General features: G+C 52.3%; 1 protein-coding gene and 1 long non-coding RNA gene across 2 annotated transcripts in view; one reads left to right on the top strand and one right to left on the bottom strand.

The window, feature by feature from the left end:
• The window catches only part of LOC109377709 (aggrecan core protein-like), a 53,206-nt gene that overhangs the window by 18,308 nt on the left and 13,056 nt on the right, over positions 1-21,842 (bottom strand). The window contains exons 2-6 of the mRNA XM_019634148.1: positions 10,343-10,419; positions 7,744-8,127; positions 6,655-6,829; positions 5,965-6,092; positions 4,208-4,501 (exon numbers count right to left, since the gene is read on the bottom strand). Coding sequence (XP_019489693.1) covers positions 4,208-4,501; positions 5,965-6,092; positions 6,655-6,829; positions 7,744-8,127; positions 10,343-10,412 — 1,051 coding nt within the window. The 5' untranslated portion in view covers positions 10,413-10,419. The remainder of the gene's footprint in view (positions 1-4,207; positions 4,502-5,964; positions 6,093-6,654; positions 6,830-7,743; positions 8,128-10,342; positions 10,420-21,842) is intronic.
• On the top strand, positions 14,298-16,563 carry LOC109377711 (uncharacterized). The gene is made up of 3 exons (XR_002122918.1): positions 14,298-14,384; positions 14,891-14,941; positions 16,343-16,563. It is a non-coding gene; the product is annotated as an uncharacterized LOC109377711 (long non-coding RNA).

Below are 21,842 nucleotides of genomic sequence, written 5' to 3'. Positions count from 1 at the left end.
ATCCCCACCCTGTGAACTCCTTGAGGGCAGGGGTTGGGTCCTGTAACCATTGTAACCACCTAGACTATAGTGGGGGGGCCTGTTTGCTTTGGGGGAAGGAAGCTCACATTTACTGAACACCTACTTGTGCTTTTCATACCTATCTCATTTGATACTCAAAAAAGGCACTGATAGGAGCATAATCAGCCCCATTTTATAGATGAGTAAACTGAGGCCTAGAGAGGTCACATAACTTATCACCCAGGTCCTGAAACAAGTGAGTGGCAATGCTGAAATCTTTCCAGAATGCCAGCATTTCCAACATTGGGTTCGGTGGAATAGTCATTTTGTGATTTTAATTGAAATTAAATGAGATGTAACAAAAATAAAGGACCTGTGGTTACGTAAGCTTAGGCAATGCTTGGTTAAGCAGAATTAAAGGGGTCTCTGTTTTGTTTTTATTGCTGGACTTGTCAGAGCCTTTGATTTGTTCATGGGCATCGGGCCTCTCCAAGAAGCAGATGGTCTATATACAGAGGGTGCCAAAAAGATGTGTACACATTTTAAGAAAGGAAAACTATTAAAATGGTAATATTCAACATATACCGACAGCAAAAGATGAATATAAGTCACATGTGACTTCCGCAATTATAAGAGGTGCTCAAAGTGGTTCCCATCAGCGTCCAGACACTTCCAATGATGGCGAACTACTGCTTGAGCAACGCTGACCAAAGTGTCCACTTGTGTACATTTTTTTGGCACCCCCGGTATATATAAAAGGATTTATTTATCCGCAGAACTCATTGGCTTTTTAGGGAGCTAATGGTCCCCTGAAATGCTGGAGGCATCTACATAAACCACCTAGGAGGGAGACAAAGGCTTGATCTAGAGGGGCTGGGCAGGCCCTCTTTCTTAGACAGGCTCCTGGGTGGGAGTGGGGGTGCATGGTGGATTGTTCCTCTTCTTTGTGTCTCTTCATCAGCCCCCTGCCCCTCTGGGGCCCGAAATGAACAGGGCTGTTACCCTCAAGCTTGTCCACGTAGCAGTAGACGTCATAGGTTTCTGATGGTGGACGCACACCATAGGTCCTGACCCCGGGGCTGCTGTCCTTGTCGCCCACACAGGGGGTCCGCGGGCTCACAATGGGGTATCTGCAAAGGAGGGTGGGAGGGGTGGGTGAGGGCCTGTTCTGGGGTTGGGGGATACAGGGCCCCAGGGTGAGGATGGTAGGCTACCCCAGGGGAGGGTCTTTGGTTGTCCGGTGGCATTCGAACCAGGAAGGAGCCCCTCATACTGGGCAAAGGGTCTGGGGACCCCTGGGGGATTCCTAGTTTCAGAAGAGAGGCCACTGCATGGAAGGGCACTGGGTCAAGCTGGAAGGGACCGGGGGACTCTCTTGTCTCTTGGGGGGAAATGACCAAGGACTTAACATAGCCTGGGGTTCTTCCTTATCCTCTCAGGATATGCTTCAGTTCTGGGGGAGAAACTAAAGGAGCCGCCACGAAGTCACCGGTTCAATAACTGACCCGCAGGGTAGCGGGTGCCCACTCTGTGCCGGGTGCCGGGCCAGGATGTAGCTCCCCTCTCCCAACCCCTCAAGGTTGGGTTTGGGCTGGAAGGTAAGCCTGGCGGGTCCTTCACCTGACGGTCTGGTCCTGCAACCAGCCGGCGTCACACTGCTCGTAGCCTGCTTCATAGGCGGCCTGGAGCTGCTCAGGCGAGGCGATGGCCGCCCCCGTGTGCACGCAGGCCTGCCGTGCCTCCTCGTAGGAGAGCGAATAGCGGGCAGAGCCCGGGCGGTAGTGGAACACGACCCCTGGTTGAGGAGGAGAGGGAAGGAAGGAGAGACAGACTCAGGGCATGGACCACGCGCCACAATGCCGCTGCCTCCGGTGCCCGGTTCTCAAGGCTTTTTTGTTACCTCCCTTCACCCCCTCCTTCCTTTCCGACTTCCGCTCCTAGTCCCAGCCAATGTGGACACTGAAATTTGAACGTTATCTACTTTTCATTATATGTCACAAAATACTGGTCTTCTTATGGCTCCTCCCGACCCCCAACTATTTAAAGGTGTGATATCATTCTTAGTTTACAGGCTGTATTCAAACAGGTGGCAAGCTGGGTTTGGCCCACGAGCGATAGTGTTCAGACCCCTGTCCTGAAGGGTCAGTGCTGTGACAGGAGTCACCCAGGGTGGCAGTTTCAAGTGGGTCTATTCTGTGGAGGTACCTGACGGGGTGAGGCGGGTGCTGGACAGAAGAGCCCAGTTCTCCACTTCACTTCACCTAGGCCCCTGTGGCACCTTGACCTGCCTGATATATGTATGCTGGTTTCCACCTATGACTTGATTTGTGGCAAAGGACGTCACTGGTCTGGCCTATCCCCTTTGTTTTACAAACAAGGAAAGCCAAGTTTGAGAGGAGAGAGGCTTGTCTCAGGTCCCCGGTTAAGTTGAGGGTACAGGCCCCCAGGCCAAGTTCTCTCCACCTGCCCCTTGCTCCATGCAGCCCCCTAAGGAGCGGGCACTTACCCCCTGGCAATCGTGGCTGCCCAGGGACCTCGGCGGCACCTGGAGCTATGGTCACCTGCACCACGAGGTCCTCGCTGGTGAAGGCGGTGACGGGGCCCAGGCCAGGCGTGGATGCCTCGGGAAAGGCCCAGGGCCCTGTGGCCTCTTCAGTTCCATTCTCGGCCTCAGGGACGGTGGTGGCCTCCACATCAGGGGCCAATGTGAAGGGCTCCTCGGGCTCCGTGGCAGTGGGGGAGCCATGGAAGATGGGCCTCACGGTGAGGATCACGTTGCCTAGGGCTTCGCCCTCGGTGATATTCCGGGGCAAGGGCAGCTCCACTTCCGGCCAGGTCACCGTCTGGATGGTGATGTCCTCCTCACCACCCATCCCGAAGAAGTTCTCTGGGATGTCCACAAAGTCTTCACCTGGGACAGGGACAAAGAAAAGCTTTAGCCACTCAGCCTGGGGCTGGCTCGAGGGAGGTGAGCATCGGCTTTGCGTCCTTCCCTGCTGGGGACGGAAAGCACCCACTGTGTGCCTGGCACCTTGCTGGGCTCATTGTGGGGTCCTCATTTATTTGATTATTCATTATGGGGGTCCCCACAGTTTCCAGATTGGGAAAGAATGCAAAGTCATCGTAGCACAAGATATTGACCAATCAGCTCCCTGCTTACAAAACCAGCCATGCTCCAACATCTCTTCCTGACCAATGCCAGCCACCTCCTTAGCTATCTTCCGAGCACCCTGTTGACCATTGGATGTTGTAAACAGCCAATGGCATAATGTAAATCAGTTACAAAGGGAAATTGGAAAATCTTGCTGAAGATGCAGGAGCTCATGAAATTGATGAAACATAAGATAATTACCCACCTCAGGCATGAAAAGGTGAGGGTCTGGCAGAAAAGAGCCAGTTAATCATTAATAAAAAGAAAATCCGGAGGGTGTGATGATGAGTTCGAAAAGTTAGACTATTGAAAGGTTGAGAGAGGCTTTGGGGGAAATCCTAATTAGTTTTGCAAAAATAACCCTCTTCAGGTAAGATCAGGCTGTGGAAGTTAAATATTATGAAATGAGCTCTGGCACTGTGTTGCCACCAATGTTGTCATAAAAACCGATGCAACTCCATATTATTAATTGTCTTTTTCCCTCCAAGAATTAGCACTTAACTGTAATTACGACCGAGATTGTGCTAAATTTCAGATGAAAAGCTTATTCTGAAAAACTTTTCCTCTAAATTTTCAAAATGAAGTCCCTGTCAAAACTGCCCCCACTCGCCCACTCTTTTCAATAATACTTTGGCCCTCCTTTTAAGCGCAATTTCAAGGACAGGTGGCGGTGCCCTCCTGTGGGGGCATGGTCTCATGTCAGGCCCCACCATCTTCCACGCACTGCCACCATCTCCTCATTTGACAGATGAAGAAAGTGAGGCTCAGGGCCTTGACTTCCCCATGGTAGCAGGTGGCAGAGTTGGGGTTCAATCCTGAGAAAACGCAGATGCTAAAGATCATGCTTTTACCCCTGTTCTGGGCAGATGAGACAGGGCTGGCGATACTGTGGTCTCTGGCAACTCTGCCGTAGCGCTTCCAGGAACCAGTGGAAATGGGGGGTGTTAAAACATGGGGTTCAGGTATCCGGTGGCTCCTTGAAGGGGTAAAAACCAGCCCCCTATTCTAAGTTCTTGGTGGTGGGACCCCGCTGCTGGCCTCCAGCCCCAGCCGCACCTGTGTAGCAGATGGCGTCGTAGCGAGATGAGGGGTCGGGGTAGCCGGTCTGGTTGGCGTGCAGGTAGACAGTCCTCACACCTAGGAGGTTGCCCCCACAGTTGGGTCTAGCCTTGGAGATGGGGTAGCGTACGCTGCGGTCGGCCAGCCAGCCGGCACTGCACATGTCCATGCCGCCCTGCCAGGCCAGGTACAGCTGGCCCGTGGTGGCCAGCCGGGCGCCCAGCCGCCGGCACTCATTGGTGGCCTCCTGGAAGGTGAACTTCTCTGGAGATGTTGCATAAAAGACCTCGCCTGTGAAGGACACAGAAGGTAGGGTGAGAATCTCCCATCTCCTGCCTCGTGTCCCCAAAGAGACCCACGGGCTGCCTCCAGGTCTCGAGGGCCTTCTAATAACTTGGTTTGGCCTCCAACTTCTCAAAGCCCTTCCCGTATCTCAGATCCTGCCCTCCAGTTCCTATGGGATTTTGGGCAGGGTGGCACTGGTTTCTGAAACAGGGGGACCATGAAAGAAGCTGCCAGAATGGCAAGGAGGTGGGGAAAACAGAGAGCATATGTGAGGCCCAGGACGAAATACTCCTTCTCAGAGTGTGTCGGCCCCTCAATTTGCTGGGGAACTTCCCACCACTAGGGAACCTTTTCTATGAGATAAGCATCACCTACACAAGCAATTCTTTTAAACAACAAATTATGATGGGAAAAGCAGACATCCGACTTTGACTCTTAGAGCAGAGGACCTTGGTTCCCTAATTGGGGTCTCCAGGCCCTGAAACGTCCATAAGGGCATGAGTGGGGCTGTGAGCTCTTTTTACTCTTTACAAAGCCTGACAAGGCTTTGCCAGGGGGTAGGGGTGGGGCTGGGGCTGTGTCTGGGACAGTTCTGATTATCTCCGTTCAGTGACAGCTCTGATTGGCTGTTATATTTGTCTTTGGTTAGCCCAAAATGGGAACAACAATACTTTTTACTTAATAGATCTAGTTTGGCCCCTCGGGTGAGAATGAGGAAAGGCGGCTATGATGGTGAGAAAGCAGGGGACTGGCCCTGCCTCCGAATGAGCCAAGTTGTCACTCTTCTTCCTGGCTCTGGGGAAGCTGTGAGCTTGGGGGTGGGGGCTGAGGTGGCAGAGTCTGGAATGTCACAAGGGATGCATGGGTGCAGATGGGGGAAGGGGTGTCATCCACATGCCTGGGTAATGGGCCACTCTGACCGTGACCAAAATTAGTGCTCTTTACAAACCAGAGAAAGATTCCAGGTTCCTTCCTGCTGGCTCTGGAGCTCTGCAGAACTAGCCCACTGGAATGGCCTGGACAGGGCTGGGGGCTGGCAACAACTGAGAGAGGGTGGCTGGGCAGCCAGCTCTTTGGGGGAACTATGATTCTGAGGGGACCAGCCTGGAGTGGCCTGGGGTGTCCTTTGTGAAGGTGACAAGCCTGAGCTGGCTCTCATGGTGCAGAGGACCTTGGGACAGTGATGGCTGGTCAGAGCAGCAGGGATCTTGGCTGGGAGTGGCTGTCCCAGGTGAGGGACCAGCAACAAGCACTCTTGGGCCCAATGGTGGCACCAGACAGTTTGCAGGGGCCCCTGAGGCCTGTAGGTCCCTCTTCACCACCCTCTGGGCATGGCGGGGGGGGGGCGGTCAAGTGTGTGGTGCCCTGGGTTAGTGCTCTGCCCCAGAGGAGGCCCTCATGATCCTGAGTGTCAGCTGGGTGAAGGGAGTGGAAAGGGGGTTCCTGGGCAGGGGGCAGGGTGGCCTCACCCTCCATCTCTTCCGCGAAGCAGTACACGTCATACGTCTCGTTGGTGTCGCGGATGCCATAGGTTCTTACGCCGGGAAACTCATCCTTGTCCCCGTAGCAGCCTTCTCGCGGAGTGTGGATGGGGTACCTGCCAGGAACCCAAAGTGGGAGGGTGTGATTCTAGGGGACCGAGCGGGCCTGTGGCCTGTGCCCCTGCATCCTCCTCCCTCGTGGGAGGAAGGGGTGACTTAACGCTTCCTGCGTTTGACGGTGTCTGCCCTGGATGTGTGCACTATTTATTTTCGTAAGTTTTTCCTCCAGCTTTATCGAGATATGCATTTTCACAGCTATTGGTGATTAAAGGCAGCCCACTTTACTGAATATGTATTGGCAAAAAACACGGTCTATTGGGGGCCTGCCAACCTTTTCTGCAAACAGCCAGGTAGGAAACATTTTGGGAAGAATGATGGTGTGTAATTTGCACAGAGAGAATGATATGAGCAAATCTGCCAGCAGCCACTCACTCACTCCACTGCAGGTCAAGGCAACAAGGATGGGGGGAAGGTCTTCGGGTGCCTGACCTGGAGTTGGACACGGCACCCCTCCAGCCTACCCGAGGCTGGCCATGGTGTCATGCTGGCATCAGCTCAGTGCTGGTCCGTGCTCCGGCCCCTCATCCAGCCCACTTGGCTGGTGGCCTGGGGGCTTACCTGACTGTCTGGTCGGCCAGCCAGCCGGCATCACACTGGTGGAAGCCGTCCTCGTAGGCGGCCTGCAGCTGCTCAGGAGTGGCGATGATGGCACTGTTCTGCAGGCAGGCTCGCTGCGCCCTGTCGAAATCCAGGGTGTAGCGCGTGGAGATGGCTCTGTAGTGGAACACAATGCCTGCGAGACAGGCACGGGCCAGAGAGCAGGTCAGGCACGGCCTCCCATGACTGAGGTCCTCGCAGAGTTCCGGCAAGAGTCCTAGGGACCTTGGAGTCATCTGCTCTGGGTCTCTAGCTGATGCGTGGACCCCCTTTCCACGGTGTGGTCCTTCTGCCTTTACTGGAATACATCCAGTGACGGGACTCTCACTACTCGCAAGTCATCTTTTTTGAATACCTACAATTCTGAGAATCAGAAAGGTCTTTGAATTGAACTAAAATTTGCCTCCTTACAATTTTTCTTGTCACTCCAGGACCACACGTTTGCTTTAGGGAAGGAGATACTTAGAGCCCCGTAAGTCCTGTTTAAGGCACCCCCAGGAGTGGACAGTCTTGGACAGAGCCTCCCAACAAGAGAAATCTGGTGCTGACCAAAGCTCTGAAGCCAACCAAGGACACACCCATTCTCCGTGGGCCATTGAGAGAGAGGCCTTCATCCTTTTCTTTGGCTTCCGGAACTGAGAATGGGGGTGGGGAGGTGGGGGAGAGAAAAGACACCTGGATGGAGAGTCAGGAGCTGCTCTGGCTCACTTCCAGGGCAACTTCAGGCAAGTCGCTCAGCCTCAGTTTGCTTGTCTGTACAATGGGGATGATGACAAGGCCAAGAGAATCACAGGATCGTGGAAAAACGCAAACTGTCATTTCCATGTGACTGTGGCCAGCAAGGAGTTAATCCCCTCACAGTCCAGAGAGAATGACCTTACCAGCTTCCTGTTACAACAGAAGGAAGTTGAGTGATGCGAAGTGGTGTGTGTGTGTGTGTGGGGAAGGCAGGAGGTGGGATTTCAGAGCCCGCTGGCCTGGGTCCACAGTGGGAAGATACCATTCTGGTTCTTTCCACAGGCGAACCAGCGTCCCTGGGGAGGCTCTCACCTTTCACCACGACCTCCAGGGTGGCCTCGCTGTCCTCGATGCCGTGCATCACCTCACAGCGGTAGATCCCAGAGTCATTGGAGCGCAGGTGCTGGATCTCCAGGGTGGCATCGCTGGGGATGGCCGGGTAGTTGGGCAGCGACACTTTGTCCTGGTAGGCACTGTTGACCCTCACCTGTCCTTCCGTGGCCACCAGCAGGACCACTTCCTTCTCCTTGGTAATGCGGCTCCACTTGATTCTCGGGGCGAGGGGGGCGGTGGAGGGGGCGGTGGTCACAGGGTGCATGGGGTCGATGAAATAGCAGGGGATGGTGAGGGAGGTCCCCAGGAGGACCCGCAGTGGGGACGGTTCGGGGATGCTGACACTCAGCGAGTTGTCAGGGTCTGTGGTGAGAGACAGACCTGTTAGTGCCTAGAGGGGGCCACCCTGCCTCCCTGTCAGTCCTGGAAATGACAAACTCCCCCTGTCTGCATCTGTGGTGGGGAACGCTCTGCGCCACATGGAATTCCCAGGAAGCCTTGCAACACCCTTTCCGGAGCAGCGTTCCTCAAGACCCCTGGTGTCTGCACCTCAAGACAGGAACTATGCAGCCAGAAGAGGGGAAACTTCAGAATTAAGACCGCCTCTCTGTTTCTCAAACGGGGGTGCCCTAGGGGATGCCAAGCCATAGCGTGAACACGATTCATCTTCCTGGACTCAGAGATTTGGGGAAACATTATTTTGGGGAAGAGAGAAATCAACGCCACTTTAAAAGCTAAGAGACAAAACTTCAGAGACGTGAGGAGGCCTGGGCTCCATCCCGGCTTTATAGACGGACAAGTCATTCTCTTATGCTGTTGGGGAATTGGGGATCTGGCTGGAGAAGCATCGAGAAAATCAGACATCTAAGTCTGCAAAGATGGGGGTGGGGGTGGGGTACGATCATGGAGATTATTCATAGGGAAGATACAGTGTGTTTCCCAAATCCTATTAGAAGTAAAAGGTCTTCCTGGAATGGGAAAGAAACAGCTTTTGAAAACATAGCATCTTTCATGGTGAGTCATACCCTAATGGAACCCTTTTCTCCAGGAGAGCCTACAGGTTGAACATAAAAATGTTTCAGATATTTGTGGGTGGTAGGTACATAACAGGGCAAGGAAGAGGGGAGCCAGGAATGTTTGGGGTCCAGTCCTAACCTTTTGATGTCCTGGGCAGTCACCACCAGGCCATTCCACAAAAACCTCCCTTTGAATGCTCAGCCCTAGCCCCACAACACAGCATGGCTTTAGCGGTGGTGGTCCTTCGCGGAGAGCTGAAAGCGATGGCAGCGCCCAGCTCTGCAGCTTTTAAAGCTCCCCACCAACCACCAGTGAACTGGTTTGCCTGTGTGGGCAAACCACCCCAGGTTACAGCCAGGGGCTGGATATTTGTGGGTCCCGGAGCCAGAGGACAAACGGAGACCCAGATACCGTATGTCTAAATATTTAAAAGTTATAAATCAAGCTAACAGATTGTTAAATAAAATGTGTTCTATCTTCCTATTTGACAACGATACCTTTCAAAATGAAAAGCCATATGCAAATGTAGCATTCTTGGGCTCCCTAGAGTTTGGCACTGGGATGTGGAGTCCAGGCGGGAGAAGGGGGAACCAGGCCCCCTTCTTTTCACATCGCTGCTCTGCACTGTGAGGGGACTGTGTTTATCCCAGCCCTCACACCCACGCCAGCTCTGTCCACGCTCCATACAAACAGCCACCCCTTAACCTCTCCCTTGGGCCTAGGGGTGGCTCACACCAGGGGCGTGATCCCCCTATAGAGGATGGACCCAGAGGAGAGGCCCATGTGGCCCTGAAAGTGGTTTGGGTCCAACCAGGCAGGGAATTCTGGGTATCCTGGATTCCCAGAGTGTGGTCTAAAGGTGCGTGGGGGGATCGAACTGCATGGACATGTCTTGTTGGCCCTACAGACTCCTCACCCTTTTAGGGAGCACAGGGGCTGGAGGAGGGTCACTGGTGGTGGGGTGGGGCTCTAAAGTGTGTGCTGCAGAGCAGGGGCCTCTCTTCCCTGTGTCTGAGATGCACCACACTTTGGGGGTGAGCCCATCCTGGGGCCCTTGGAGAGTTTGCTCATTGGGTTCAGGGCTTGATGGTCAGAAACTTAGCTGGTGCCTGCCACATGCAAGAGGCCAGGTGGGGGACTTTCCGAGCATGGTTTTCCAAGAAAGACAAAGACCTGTGTGATTTATGGGGGCTTCTTTCTGACTGTTTGTCAGGCACTTTTCTCTGACACTCTAGCTGAGCTCCCCTTGGCAACTTCTCCCTCTTTTGCTTGATCTCTATCCTGCCCTAATCCTAAATACAGTGTGCAGATCCATGGAGAGGGTACTGGGAAGGTGGGCACCTGCCAGGGGCTCCCTGCCCCCCAGCTGTCCATCCTGTTCACATGCACAGGTGCTCTCCCAAGGCAGTTACACTCGACAGAAAAGGGGCAGGGCCAGGAAAAGGCGAGGAAAGGGGAAATTCTATCCCTGGGAGTAGCAGAGCTAGGTTCAGTGCCCAGGACCCAGAATCCAGTCCTCAGTGCCGCTGGGCTCATGAGACACGCATGGGAATGTCCTCACCTGAAACTTCTACTGAGACGGCTGCGGCGATGACCCTCAGAGTCACAAACACCAAGAGTAAAGTGGTCATAGTTCACCTGGAAGAGGGGAGGCAGAGGTGTTATTTGGAGGTTCGGATACGGTGAGGTTGAGGAGGGTCACGTGACACCTAAGACAAGGTGATAAACTCCACACCCAAGGACCTGAAATCACATTGAGATAAGGAGGCTGCAAGGATCCTGTCCTCACAAAACCCTCACAGATTTCCCAGAGAAGGCTCTATCCTAAAGGATATCCGTGATGGTTGGTAGTCTCAGACCTTGACTGGGCCACAGGGTGCTCAGCTAGCAGGTCAAACATTATTCTGATGTGTCTGGGAGGGCATTTTTGGATGTGCTGTCACATTAAAATCGGTCGACCAGTCAAACAGATGACCTTTCCTAATGTGGATGAGCTTTGTCTAATCAGCTGAAGTCCTGGATAGAACAAAAGACTGGGCCTCCCTTGAGTAAGAGATAATTCCTCTGCCTGATGACCTTCAAACTGCCTTTGGACACAAACTGAAACATCGGCTCTTCCTGGGTCTCAAGCTTGCAGACTCAGGCTGGAACTACACGCCGGGTCTCCTGGCTCTCCAGTTTGCTTCATGCCTCCATGATCATGTGAACCAATTCCTTATAATCTCTCTCTCTCTCTCTCTCTCTCCCTCTCTCTCCCTCTCTCTTTCTCTCTCTCTCTCTCTCCCTCCACCCCCCATCCAATTGGTTCTGTCTCTCTGGAGAACCTTCAGGCCCAGAGAAGTGACACGAGTTACCCAACCTCCCTGATGAAATCCAGACCTGCCACCAACTTCAAATCCAGAAATCTCATGTGTTTTAGAACAGAGGATGTGCCAAGGATTTGGACAAGATTCAGAGATCTGGCTCAAGTCAGGGGAAGGACGCCCACCCAGAGGGCTCTGAGGAGGCTGCGGGATGGACAGATTAATAATTTAGGAGAAAGACAAGAGCCAAGAGCCCCGAGAGTCCTCCTGTTGGCCCAAACCATGACTTCATATGAATTAAAAAAAAAAAAAAGCCTTCCTTTTTGTCATCTGCTGAAAAACTGTCATGGTAAGTACACAAATCTGTGACAACCACAACGTAAAAGGAATCTCCTACACGATTGCGACCCTGACTCCAAGTGGGCCGGTGCAGGTAGACCCCAAGAAAGCCCAACTGAATTTACAACAGATCCAGCAAAGCAATGGTTCTCAACTTCAGCTGCACACGGAAATCACTCAGGCTTCGGCCTGGTCCTCAGGCATTTGCAAAGCTCCCCAGAAGGTTGTATCGTGCAGCCAAGATGGAGCCCCACTGGCTAGATACCTGGCACTTGCATTTCATGATGCCTGCCTGATGATATCTGTGGGTTGTCCTGTTGGATGGACCTGCATCGGCGCCTACCCCGCCCTCCTCTCTAGTCCGTGTGCATTTAGTCTTGGTTTCAGACATGTGTGCATCACAGATGCTCCCCAGAGAGAAGGGAGGAAGCCTGGGACTAATAAAGATAAGGATGGAGCTCTCGGAAGCTGTGAGTGACTCTCAGCCGAGGCGATGGCTCCAATCTCCCCGCCCCTGGCTCTGTCAGAGTCCGGTGGCCCAGCAGGTGTCGCTGTTGGCTCAGTCATCATCAGGTCTGGCTGGATGGATCTGGGGATGAGAGACCTCCTGGGGTTCCCATCCTAGGAATGCCTGGGGGAGAAGTGGGTGGGGCCCAGGGTTCCAGGGGAGCCCTCTTGGGTGACCCTAGCCTGTTGTTTTGAGTGATCTTTCCACTACAATCCTTCATTCATTCCATCTATCTATCTATCTATCTATCTATCTATCTATCTATCTATCTATCTATCACCCTAGAGATAAAAAGGGTGTGTGGGTACAGAGATGAATGCATGAGGCAGGTTCCCTCACACTTTGAAAAGTCCCAAAGGCCTAAGAAGCAGCTCCTCACTTCTTCTCAGGGATTTTTCTCCTTAGACGCGCCTTCAATAAAACAAACAAAAAACCTCTAGGTCTTTAGGTTCTGGCACTGTGAGGGGTCGCTGTTACTCAGGCCCAGGGTGACCAGTCACAGCCGGGAAGTAGTCCCCCAGAGGCTCGAAGGGTAAGGTGTCCCCTCTACTCTGGGGAGGGGGCGAGACTTGTGGGCTCCTCTCTTCCCAGTGTCCCAGGGATTCCATGTGCGGACACAGGGCCGGCCTGTTCCTCTTCCCTCAGGACACCCTTCACTGGGAAGTTTTGTGTATGTTTTCAGAGTTGTGTTTCTTCCCTCACTCTCTGAACAAGCCCGACATTGTCCAGGATGCTGTGGTTCTCCGTGGGGCTTGGGCCCTGCTCTGTTTTCCTCCCTGGCCTCGACCAGAAATAAAAAGGGTGGGGATTTGGGTTGGGGGTGGAGTGGGCAGAGAAACTCATTTTATTTCTTCTTCTTTTTTAAAGACAAACTGTGGGATAGAAATATCGCAATAAATATGCTCTTGTGTTTGTGTTTTCTTAGCTGTAAAGAAAATAGGGAGAAATTCCATTCTGTCTGGGTTCCAAGTGTCTCCAGGACTCACTGAGTCTTTTATGTGAGAAAAGATGGACTTTGCCAGCCCGTCAACAGGGAGGCCTTTCTCCACCGGAGCAAAGTTAGATGGTGGTGAGAGGATTGTGTACCTGGGGCAGAGGAAGGGGAAAGGGGGCGCCTGAAATGTAGCGAAGGAAGGGCTTGGGGGTGCAGGAAGTGGAGGGTGCTGGGTGAAGGCCGGTGTGTGTGTGTGCGCGTCAGAGAGAGCCCCATAGTTAGGGAGACCCTTTACCTCCTCATCAGCTAGACTCTGTCCCATCGTTGCCAACCTGCCGGGGGCCTTGGCTTTTATTCATCAAATTATGGGACTGAACGGACGATTCGCCAGCTTGCCATGAATTCCTTTTCAAGCCCAGTGGAGACCCCCAGACCTGGGGCCCGGCCCTGGCTCAGCTACCTACTGTTTTGTGTCGTTTTGTGTTTTTTTTTGCTTACTAATCGTGCATTGAAAGCAGTAAGACGTTCCATGACACCAGATAACACCAGTTCTGAGGTTTTCCCCAAGATAAAGTTTAACAGCCCCAGCTTCTTCAGTGTTTATCCAAATTCCAAAGAGAAAAGCAGAGGTGGTTGTTTTTGATGACAAATCTGAGCCTTGCAGGCTGAAGGGAGGGAGGGAGTGAAAGTGGACGAGGGCTCTGAGGGGCTGGACTCTAGGATGACTGGTTACCTGCCCGTGCCCCTGCTGCTGAGACCCAGACAACTCGGAGGGAGCAAGCATGTGTGGGGACCACGGGACTCCCGCTTGGACCAGGGCAGTCCCACCAAAGCACCACGCTGACCCAAGGGAAGGCTGGGGTCCCTCTGAGGGGTCCGAGGGCAGGCCGCCTACTGCTTTAATAATACAGGACCCACGCCCGTGGCTGTTTAAAGACTGAGTGAGATACTGGGTCAGTTAGTCCCCATTCTTGAGGGTAGGACCTGGCTCAGTCCCCAGCACAGAGTCTGGCACCCAGCAGGCATCCATCAACGCCAGCCTGCTCCCTCCTCCCTGGTGTCAGGCCTGGGTGAGCCTCCCCAAAGGTGGAGACGGGACGTGAGCTTACCGGTGGTAGGAAGGTTCCTTGTCCTAGGATGAGCGCTGGACGAGATGACTTTCCATAAAGAACAAAACGGCCTTCATTTCAAAAACAACATCGCCACACTACCAAACACTTGGGAGACGAGATAGCCAATCACCAGAATCCCAAATTCCAATCCAACCATTAGTCGTGTTTTGATAGTTTTCCTTCTAGGCCTTTTCCTAGGACAACCACTTGTGTTTTACGGAATTGCCGTCTTTTTGTGTCCTGTTTGCTTTTTCCGTGTAACACAGTGCACCAAATGATGGTTTTTTCTTTTGTTTGTTTGTTCCTTCAGAACTGATGACTATGGGTTCTCCAGTCATGACCTCCCTGCCAGGGATCCTGTCCACATGTCCAAGGCAGGGGATCTTCAGCCTCTGACTGAGCAGAAGGTATGCTCATTCTTTCACAAGGTAGCCCGAGCCATGGCTGGGCAGCTGTCTTTATGCTCAAGACCTTCCAAGGGGGAGTCAAAATGACCCACTCCTATTATAATTTCCACCCATGACTTCTACCCTCAGGGACCACCCTCAACATGTCCACTCCCCTTTCATGAGACTCATGACAGACCTTTTTAAAAAATTTTTTTAAGCTGAGCCATCCTGCCACCTGTTGGCAGCTCAGCGGCTGCTCAGCTCAGGCTGGACTCGAACCGCTGTTGCTCAGAGCTCACACTCTTGAGCAAGCTCTGAACCAACTGAGCCAATCGGCCGGCCCTTCATGACAGATCTTTACACTGACCTGCTCTCCCGTCTGCCGTTCCCCCATGAAGCCTTTCCCACTCCCTTTGGCTCTTCCTCATGGGGCTTCCCAACCTCTTCTCCCTCCCTGGGGCCACAGAAGTTCAGAGCTTGGATAGACTTGAGTGAACAGCAAGCCCAATTTCTTCATTCTACAGGCGAGGAAACTGGTGCCCAAAGCGGTTAAGTGAGTTGCTCAAGGCCACACAGTAAGTTGGAGACGGAGCCAGGACCAGAACCCGGTTCTAGAGACCCGGCTGTCATAATCCCGTGTTTGTGAGTGATAACAGGATAGCCATCATGTCTTTCTTGTTCCTCAGTCTCCCTGGGCCCCAGCAGAGTGCCCAGCATAGACAGAGGCAATGGGGAAGTGTCTGCTGAATGAATGAATAAGCAAATGAGAAGTCTAAGCACCTGAGAAGCCATTTCCTGCAACTCCAGGCCTCCAAGGGAGGAGGGGTGGGCCTGGGGGCTCACATTTGGGGAGCACCCATGAGGCAGGTGCACAGCCCTTTGAGGCAGCCCACTCCCCTTTTGCATTCAGTAAATCTCAGCTAGAGAGACATATTGCTTGCTTGTGATGTGCACGGCTTTATTGATTTATGCTAGCACATCAGTACAGCGTGACTTTGCGAGGTCACAGTCGATCGCAGCCCAGCTGGGTGACAATCAGTGTCTTCCCTTCCCAGGTCCCCAGAACCAGAGGTGTGCTGGAGCTGGCTTGCACCAGCTCGCCAGAGCCCATTTTAAACACGTCTTCCCAACTGTGTGTTTAGTGACGTCACGTTGGTCGCTTGAAATTGGTCACGATGTGGGTATTTACACCATGGAAATCAGCAAACACTTGAAAACGGGGTCTTTTTCTCCTCCCCCCTTTTTGAGAGGGGTCTTTCCAGCACACTACTGGAAGGAACTAATACTAAATAAAGACCAAGGCTGGGGGAAGGATAACACGCACTTCTCTTTTTCTATCTCTTGAAGCCTCACTTTCCACTCATTGTGCTGTCCTGCATGAGTCCCAGAGGTCCTTGGACCAGTCTGCTAGCCCTTCGGGCAAGGCAGGGCCATGTTCACCTCCATGCCGTATTCTCAGGCCCAGCCGGATGCTGCCACATCAGTGCAGACTCAGCCAACGTTTGCTGGATAAGAGGACGTAAGTCCTCCCGTGGACCCTGCTGGGCTCCTGTGTCCTTGTCCCCTCGATTCTGCTCTCCCAACTGTGACTGCTCCTGCAGCCACTGTAGCACTTACATTTTCTCCTATTGTTTTACATACGCTAGCTTTGCTTCATCATGCAGACTGTGACCTCTTTAAGGCTGAAAGACAAGCCTTAAGTTAAAAAAAAAAAAACAACACACAAAAAAACCCTCTGTGTTAACTCACACGGTGCTGGGGACAACAGAAATGGTATTTGGCACCTACTTGTTGGATGAACCGGTGGACCTCGGGATTTGGTACACTGGTTGACCAGCAAGATTTGCCAGTAGCCACGTGGCTCTGTGTCCGTGACGTAAGTCCTGGGGGTAGGGATTAGAAAGGACCAAGGCCACCCACTGTCCCAGCCACCGGCCTGTAGCACATCACTTACTTACAGGTTAATCTCCCAACAGTGCCTCTTCCCTTGTCATTTGTGGACAAGACCCATCCTACATCTGTGCATGGAAGCGGTGGCCTATGCACTTGAGTTTGGGACTTTAAACCCACATAGGGAAACGTGCAAGGATTCCACACCAAGGACACATCTGGCCAGAGTGACCCCAACCAAAGCAGCCAATTTCCCACATATCGTAAGCAGACAAGGTGAGATGGTGTGGGAAGGGGGAACCAGGAAGCTGATGCCAGTCTAATCCCTATCCTAATTCACTGGGGAACGCATGCAAGCCCTTAGTTTTCCCATCTGTAAACTGGGACCATAATGCAAGCTTCACCTCCAGGAAAATGGTGAAGGTCATTTTCGTGGATGTTAATACTTTTTCGTATTTCCTTCTCTTTCTGTGCTCTCTCCCTTCCTCCTCTTTCTTACTCTCTCTCTCTCTCTCCCTGTAGTTGTGTTTTTTCCATTCCCTTGATTTCCTTATTCCTATTTTATTACTTGCTCTTAGACCTAATTTACATGCTGCCTCGTGTGGATGGTCATTTGATCTGCAATGAAAGCAAACGATGGGCACCCCCACCCCCACCTTGGTTCACCTAGGGCTCACTCCTGCATTCACCCCCAAGCCTGGGGGGTGTACACAGGATATGGGTTTAACTAAAACTGTAAACTGTAAAGTAAGGTCCTAACGCTGCCACTGCCCTCTCCAGTGAACAAGGCTTGTCACTCTCAGGGCGTCTCTGTGTCACTGAATGAGGGCAGCCGTCCCCTCTCTACCCTTAGGCAACAATGAGCATCTTACAGCCAGAATAAGCTTACACAGTGGTTTCGTGGGCCCGGAGTGGGGCAGGTTGGGCCAAGCAGGGAGGGGTGGGTGATTCCCCAGACAGCATCCCCGGACAAAATAGAACTCAGAGCCACGCCGGCCCCTGAGGAAGGCTGTAATTCCAAGGAGCTGGGGTAAGGTTGAGTCTAGGAGCTGGGAAGGAAAGCTGGCCATGGGTGGTGCTTTCTAAGGGTGGGGTGGCTGCAGCCATCCCTGGCCCCGAAGCCATGCCCGGACCAGGGTGGGCACTTAAAGGCAGAATTCAGCTCCATACCATCAGCCTTTCCTCAGCAGTCCCACCTCTCCCTACTCTCAACTGAAAGTTCCCAGTAAAACCAGTTTAAGTGGAGAGGTACCTGGCACGATTAATGGCTCCTGAGTCACCCACCAGGGACGTTAGCTTTGCCCTGTTCTCTTTGTGGAAAAAAACCTGGTACTTGGGACCTGCCCCTTCCTGTGCTTAGTCTTCCGTTCCAGCCCGGGCACTTGGAGGTTTTCTCGAATTAATTTCAGACGTTGTGTAAATATCGGACCTCGGATTTTGGAAAGGAGTGTCTTTCAGCCCAAACTTTCCATCAGGCACAAGCGCCTTTCCTGGGGCCGGGATCTTGGGCCAAGAGCTGAGTTCCTTCTCCTCGTGCAGAGAGCTCTCTCCTGCAGGAATTTGGTCAGGTGCTAGGGAACCCAGCTTGACTCCTTGGTGGCCTCCCTGGGTGGGAATTGAGCCTAGGTTTTAAAAATGACCTCTGGTAAAAGTTTCTAGAAACCGAGGGTCCTGGTGAAAATGCCTGATTGCCATAAAGGGCCATCAGGTTTCTGGGGTTACGGCCGAATTCCTGGGCAAAGGGAAGGGCCAGGTGTCTGGGATGATGCAGCTGAGAGAAAACAGGGACAACTGGCCCAATCCCTTAAACTTTTGGGGCAGAGGCTCAGGTTCTTGGAGTTTAGTGTGGGACCAGTCAAGAGTAAGAAAGAAGACGGGTTATTTGGAGTCAAACCTCCTTCTTCTGACCCTACTTTGCATGCCTTGATCCTAGGGAAAGACGTCATGGAGAGCGCCCACTTAGCTCTGTTTGGGTCACGCTTCTGTTAGAGAGTCACTGTGGGTCTCATGGCCTCGCCGAGTTCCGTGAGTCTTTCTATGAATGACTGAACCAGAGGGTGGCCCTGTGGACCTCCCGAAATGGCACCTCCCCTGCTCTGTCAGGTTAGCTTGTCCTGCCCAGGATGGTTCAGTGTTGGCTGAGTGGTCAGTGGACAAGGCCTCTTTATCCCGGCCATCCTTCAGTGACATTGCTTTCCCTTCTTGGGGCACGGGCTCTGCAGAGCAGAGAGCATTCCTTTTTTGGCGCTGATGTGGAGGAAATAATGGCCTCTCCTCTGGAGACGTTCCAAGCACTTTTTGGCTTTCCTCCTGCCCTCTTTTCCTTTCTCAAACTCCCACCATGTGGAAAACGGAAGTGGGTGCTGAGGGGGACCCATGTGAATGCTCCGCTGGGGTGGGACAGGAGATGAGATATGTGAATAGATCCTACAGGAGGGAGAGCCTCTCTTAGTGAGAGGGCTCCTGAAGCCGAGAGGATGCAGAAATAGCTCCTGTTTGGGACACCTGGGAGAGCAATGAAGAAGAGGTGGCATTTGATCTGAGCCTTGACAGAGGGGGCCATGTAGAGGCAGGGAAAGGGCATTCTAGGAAGAAGGGATCATATGAACAAAGGCATGGGGAAAGGAGTAGATCCAACTGGTGTAGGACCAAAAAAAGCTAGAAACAAAGCTGGGCCAGATGCTGAAGCCCTCCACGATTAGGCTACTGAGTCTGGCTTCATTCTGTAGGTGACGGGGAGGCTCTCCAGCCTTCAGGGGATGACCTGATCTGGGGTGTGTGTCCGGAGGAAACCAGTCTCCACTATCGCTGCTGGCTGGCCCTGCCTCGGAGAAGTCCCCCTGGGGCCCCATCATGATCGAGTCCACCCGCTTCCATCACAGCAGGAACACACACTGCCTGTAGCAGGGAAATTGTGCCTACCCGGGCGTGCACTGTTTGTTCTTCACTGTCTCTCTCATCCATGAGCACCTATCACACTACTTCCTCTAAAAATTGCCATGTACTGAAGGTGGACCCCAAGCCAGCATGGTGTCTGACAGCATTTTGAAAAAAATGCATCCTCTCATTCAGAGCACACCGTCATGCTGCTGGGAGGGGGCACTGTTACTCGTGCCATTTCAGAACCGAGGAGACAGAGCAGGTAAAAAGCTTATCTCAAATCCCACAGCCAGGGGGTGACAGAGCCGGGTTTTAAACCCACGTGAGTCTGACTCCAAAAGCAAGTGCTCCTAACCGGTTTCCTGCTTCCCACATATGTGCCAGGAATGGGGGGTCCGCACGGAGGATGGAGCCTGTCAGGAGTTTGTTCTCGTCATCCAAAGGCCTTCGACAATCTGTGGCCCCAGCTTTAAAGCATGGATTCAATGAACAGACATGGGTTGGGTGCCTGCTACCGAAGGAATCTTCGCAGGGATTGGTCCAGCCCCGAGGCACCTTGGATTAAGGCCGGAACCTCAAGGAGCCTGCTCTCTGAGCCCCTCACAGCCCCTCTGACTCTCAACTTGTTCTAGGACAGCTGATGAAGGGCTGCAAACATCGACCTGACATGATGCTGCCTTCCCTGTCTATTTCCTCCCTTTCCAGCTGTCTCTAGCATGTCCCCAGTTCTCTGCCAGCCTCTCCTGTGTGACTGTCCCCTGCAAGGCTGTCAGGATTACAGTGCCCAATAGCCTCCCGACAGGATGTCACAGCAGCCACCTTCTGGGGACTCATGCTGTCTCCTGTCTCCCAGCTCCTTCCAATCAGGGTTTCTTCAGTGACAATGTCCTCACCTCACAAGAAATCTACTTTTCTTCTTCTTCTTCTTTTTTTTTTAAGGGTTCCTTTTTTTTTAAAAAAAAATTGTGGTAAGATTGAAAACAGGTCCACCCAAATCGTGCCCATTCTGGAAGTTTTAGATAAAACACCAGGGTCTCATCTGAAGAGATTCTCCAACTTTTTGCAAGTGAAGTCTTTAAATGCATGAATAGAGATACAATTTTTCAAAACCCAGTTTCCGTCTAGAATTATCAGCATATTAAATAATTCCAAATGTATAATTTCTGGATTATACTAAATATTGGTATTTTAAAATATAACTGCTACATTAAAGTTGTAAAAAAATTTTTTTTTAATTAAAAAATTGTGGTAAAATACACATAATAACATAAAATTTACCATCTTAAACCATCTCTGATAAAAGCACTGCCCTAAGGGAGACTACATTATTTATTTAATTGCTCTCCCCTGATAGAACTTCCTTTATATCTCACAGAGAAAGCACAGGTCTAAAACACAGTAGCAAGTCATAAAGGGTGTTACGCATTGAATTGTACCCCCCACCCCCACCCCTGCCAGAAAAGATATGTTGAAGCCCTAACCCCCAGTACCTGTGAATGAGACCTTATCAGGAAATAGCATTTAGCAGATGTAATCAAGTTAAGAGGAGGTCATTCAGATGGGCCCTGAATCCAATGTGACGGATGTCCTTGTAAGAGGGGAAGACAGCCACGTGAAGACACAGACACACAGGGAGAACGTCAAGTGACGACGGAGGCAGAGATTGGAGTGATGCAGCTGACAGCCAGGGACGCCCAAGACTGACAGCCACTACCAGAAGCTAGGAAGAGGCAAGCGATAGAACTGGAGGTTCCAACCGTGGTAGAACCTACAAATATCAATGTATTCCTAAAAGCAGCTGCTCCCCCACAACGTTCGAGTGAGTGAATCATGAACTATGAAGGGAAGCCAGGGAGAGGGGGCGGTTGGCAATATGGAAACTGGGCATTCCTCTGCCCAGCTGGGTCACTGGTGCCTTCCATTGGTGGAGAACATGAGCTGGCCCTGGGTGGTGGCCCTTCTGACAGTGTAGAGTCCCCGAGCCGTGGCCAGGGTGAGGTGTGACTGCTGCTGAAGTGGCCGGGGCAGATGGGGACTCTTCCCAGACAACTGCCCAGTTCAGTAGACAGAGCACTGGCAGTTGGGAAATTCGGTTCGAGTTCCAGCTCTGACACCGTCCAGTGCCACACCCTATGGTAGGACCTATTCTTTTCGAGGTCCCAGTTTTCTTGTGCATGTCGGTGGCTTTCAAAAAGCATACAATTGGAGTTATTCTGATGGAATCTGGCACAGGGACCCCCGGCACCTAAATCACTGCCCCTCTGGGCATGCCTCTGTGGTCCCTGTGGGATGTCATAGACCCCCTCCCTGCTAATTTCCTGGATCATGATTGAAAAAGCACTAGACTGAAGTCATTTGTCTGGCCAGCAGACTTTTACTGAGCACCAACTGTGTGCTAAGCATTTTCTAAGTGTTAGAGAGAGAAGATAATCACAACAGACGGGGCTCCTGTCCCCTCCGCAGCTTTTGATTTTGGTGGGGCCGGGGATGGGACAGCCACCATCAAGGTAACCAACCAATCAGACACTTTGAGATAGTGATAAACTGCAAAGAAAATGGGACCCAAGGGCTGCTGGAGCATGGGGGTGAGGGTGTTTTATCTTCTTTAAATTGGGTGGTCGAAAAAGGCCCTCTGCAGGGGGTGACGCTTGGACCTGAATGCCCAGAATGAGCCAGCCATGCAAAGCCTCGTGGAAAGGACATCCC

The sequence above is a fragment of the Hipposideros armiger genome, unplaced genomic scaffold, assembly GCF_001890085.2.
Source record: "Hipposideros armiger isolate ML-2016 unplaced genomic scaffold, ASM189008v1 scaffold_1517, whole genome shotgun sequence".
In the NCBI taxonomy this organism is placed as follows: domain Eukaryota; kingdom Metazoa; phylum Chordata; class Mammalia; order Chiroptera; family Hipposideridae; genus Hipposideros; species Hipposideros armiger.
This window is presented reverse-complemented; position numbering and strand designations above follow the sequence as displayed.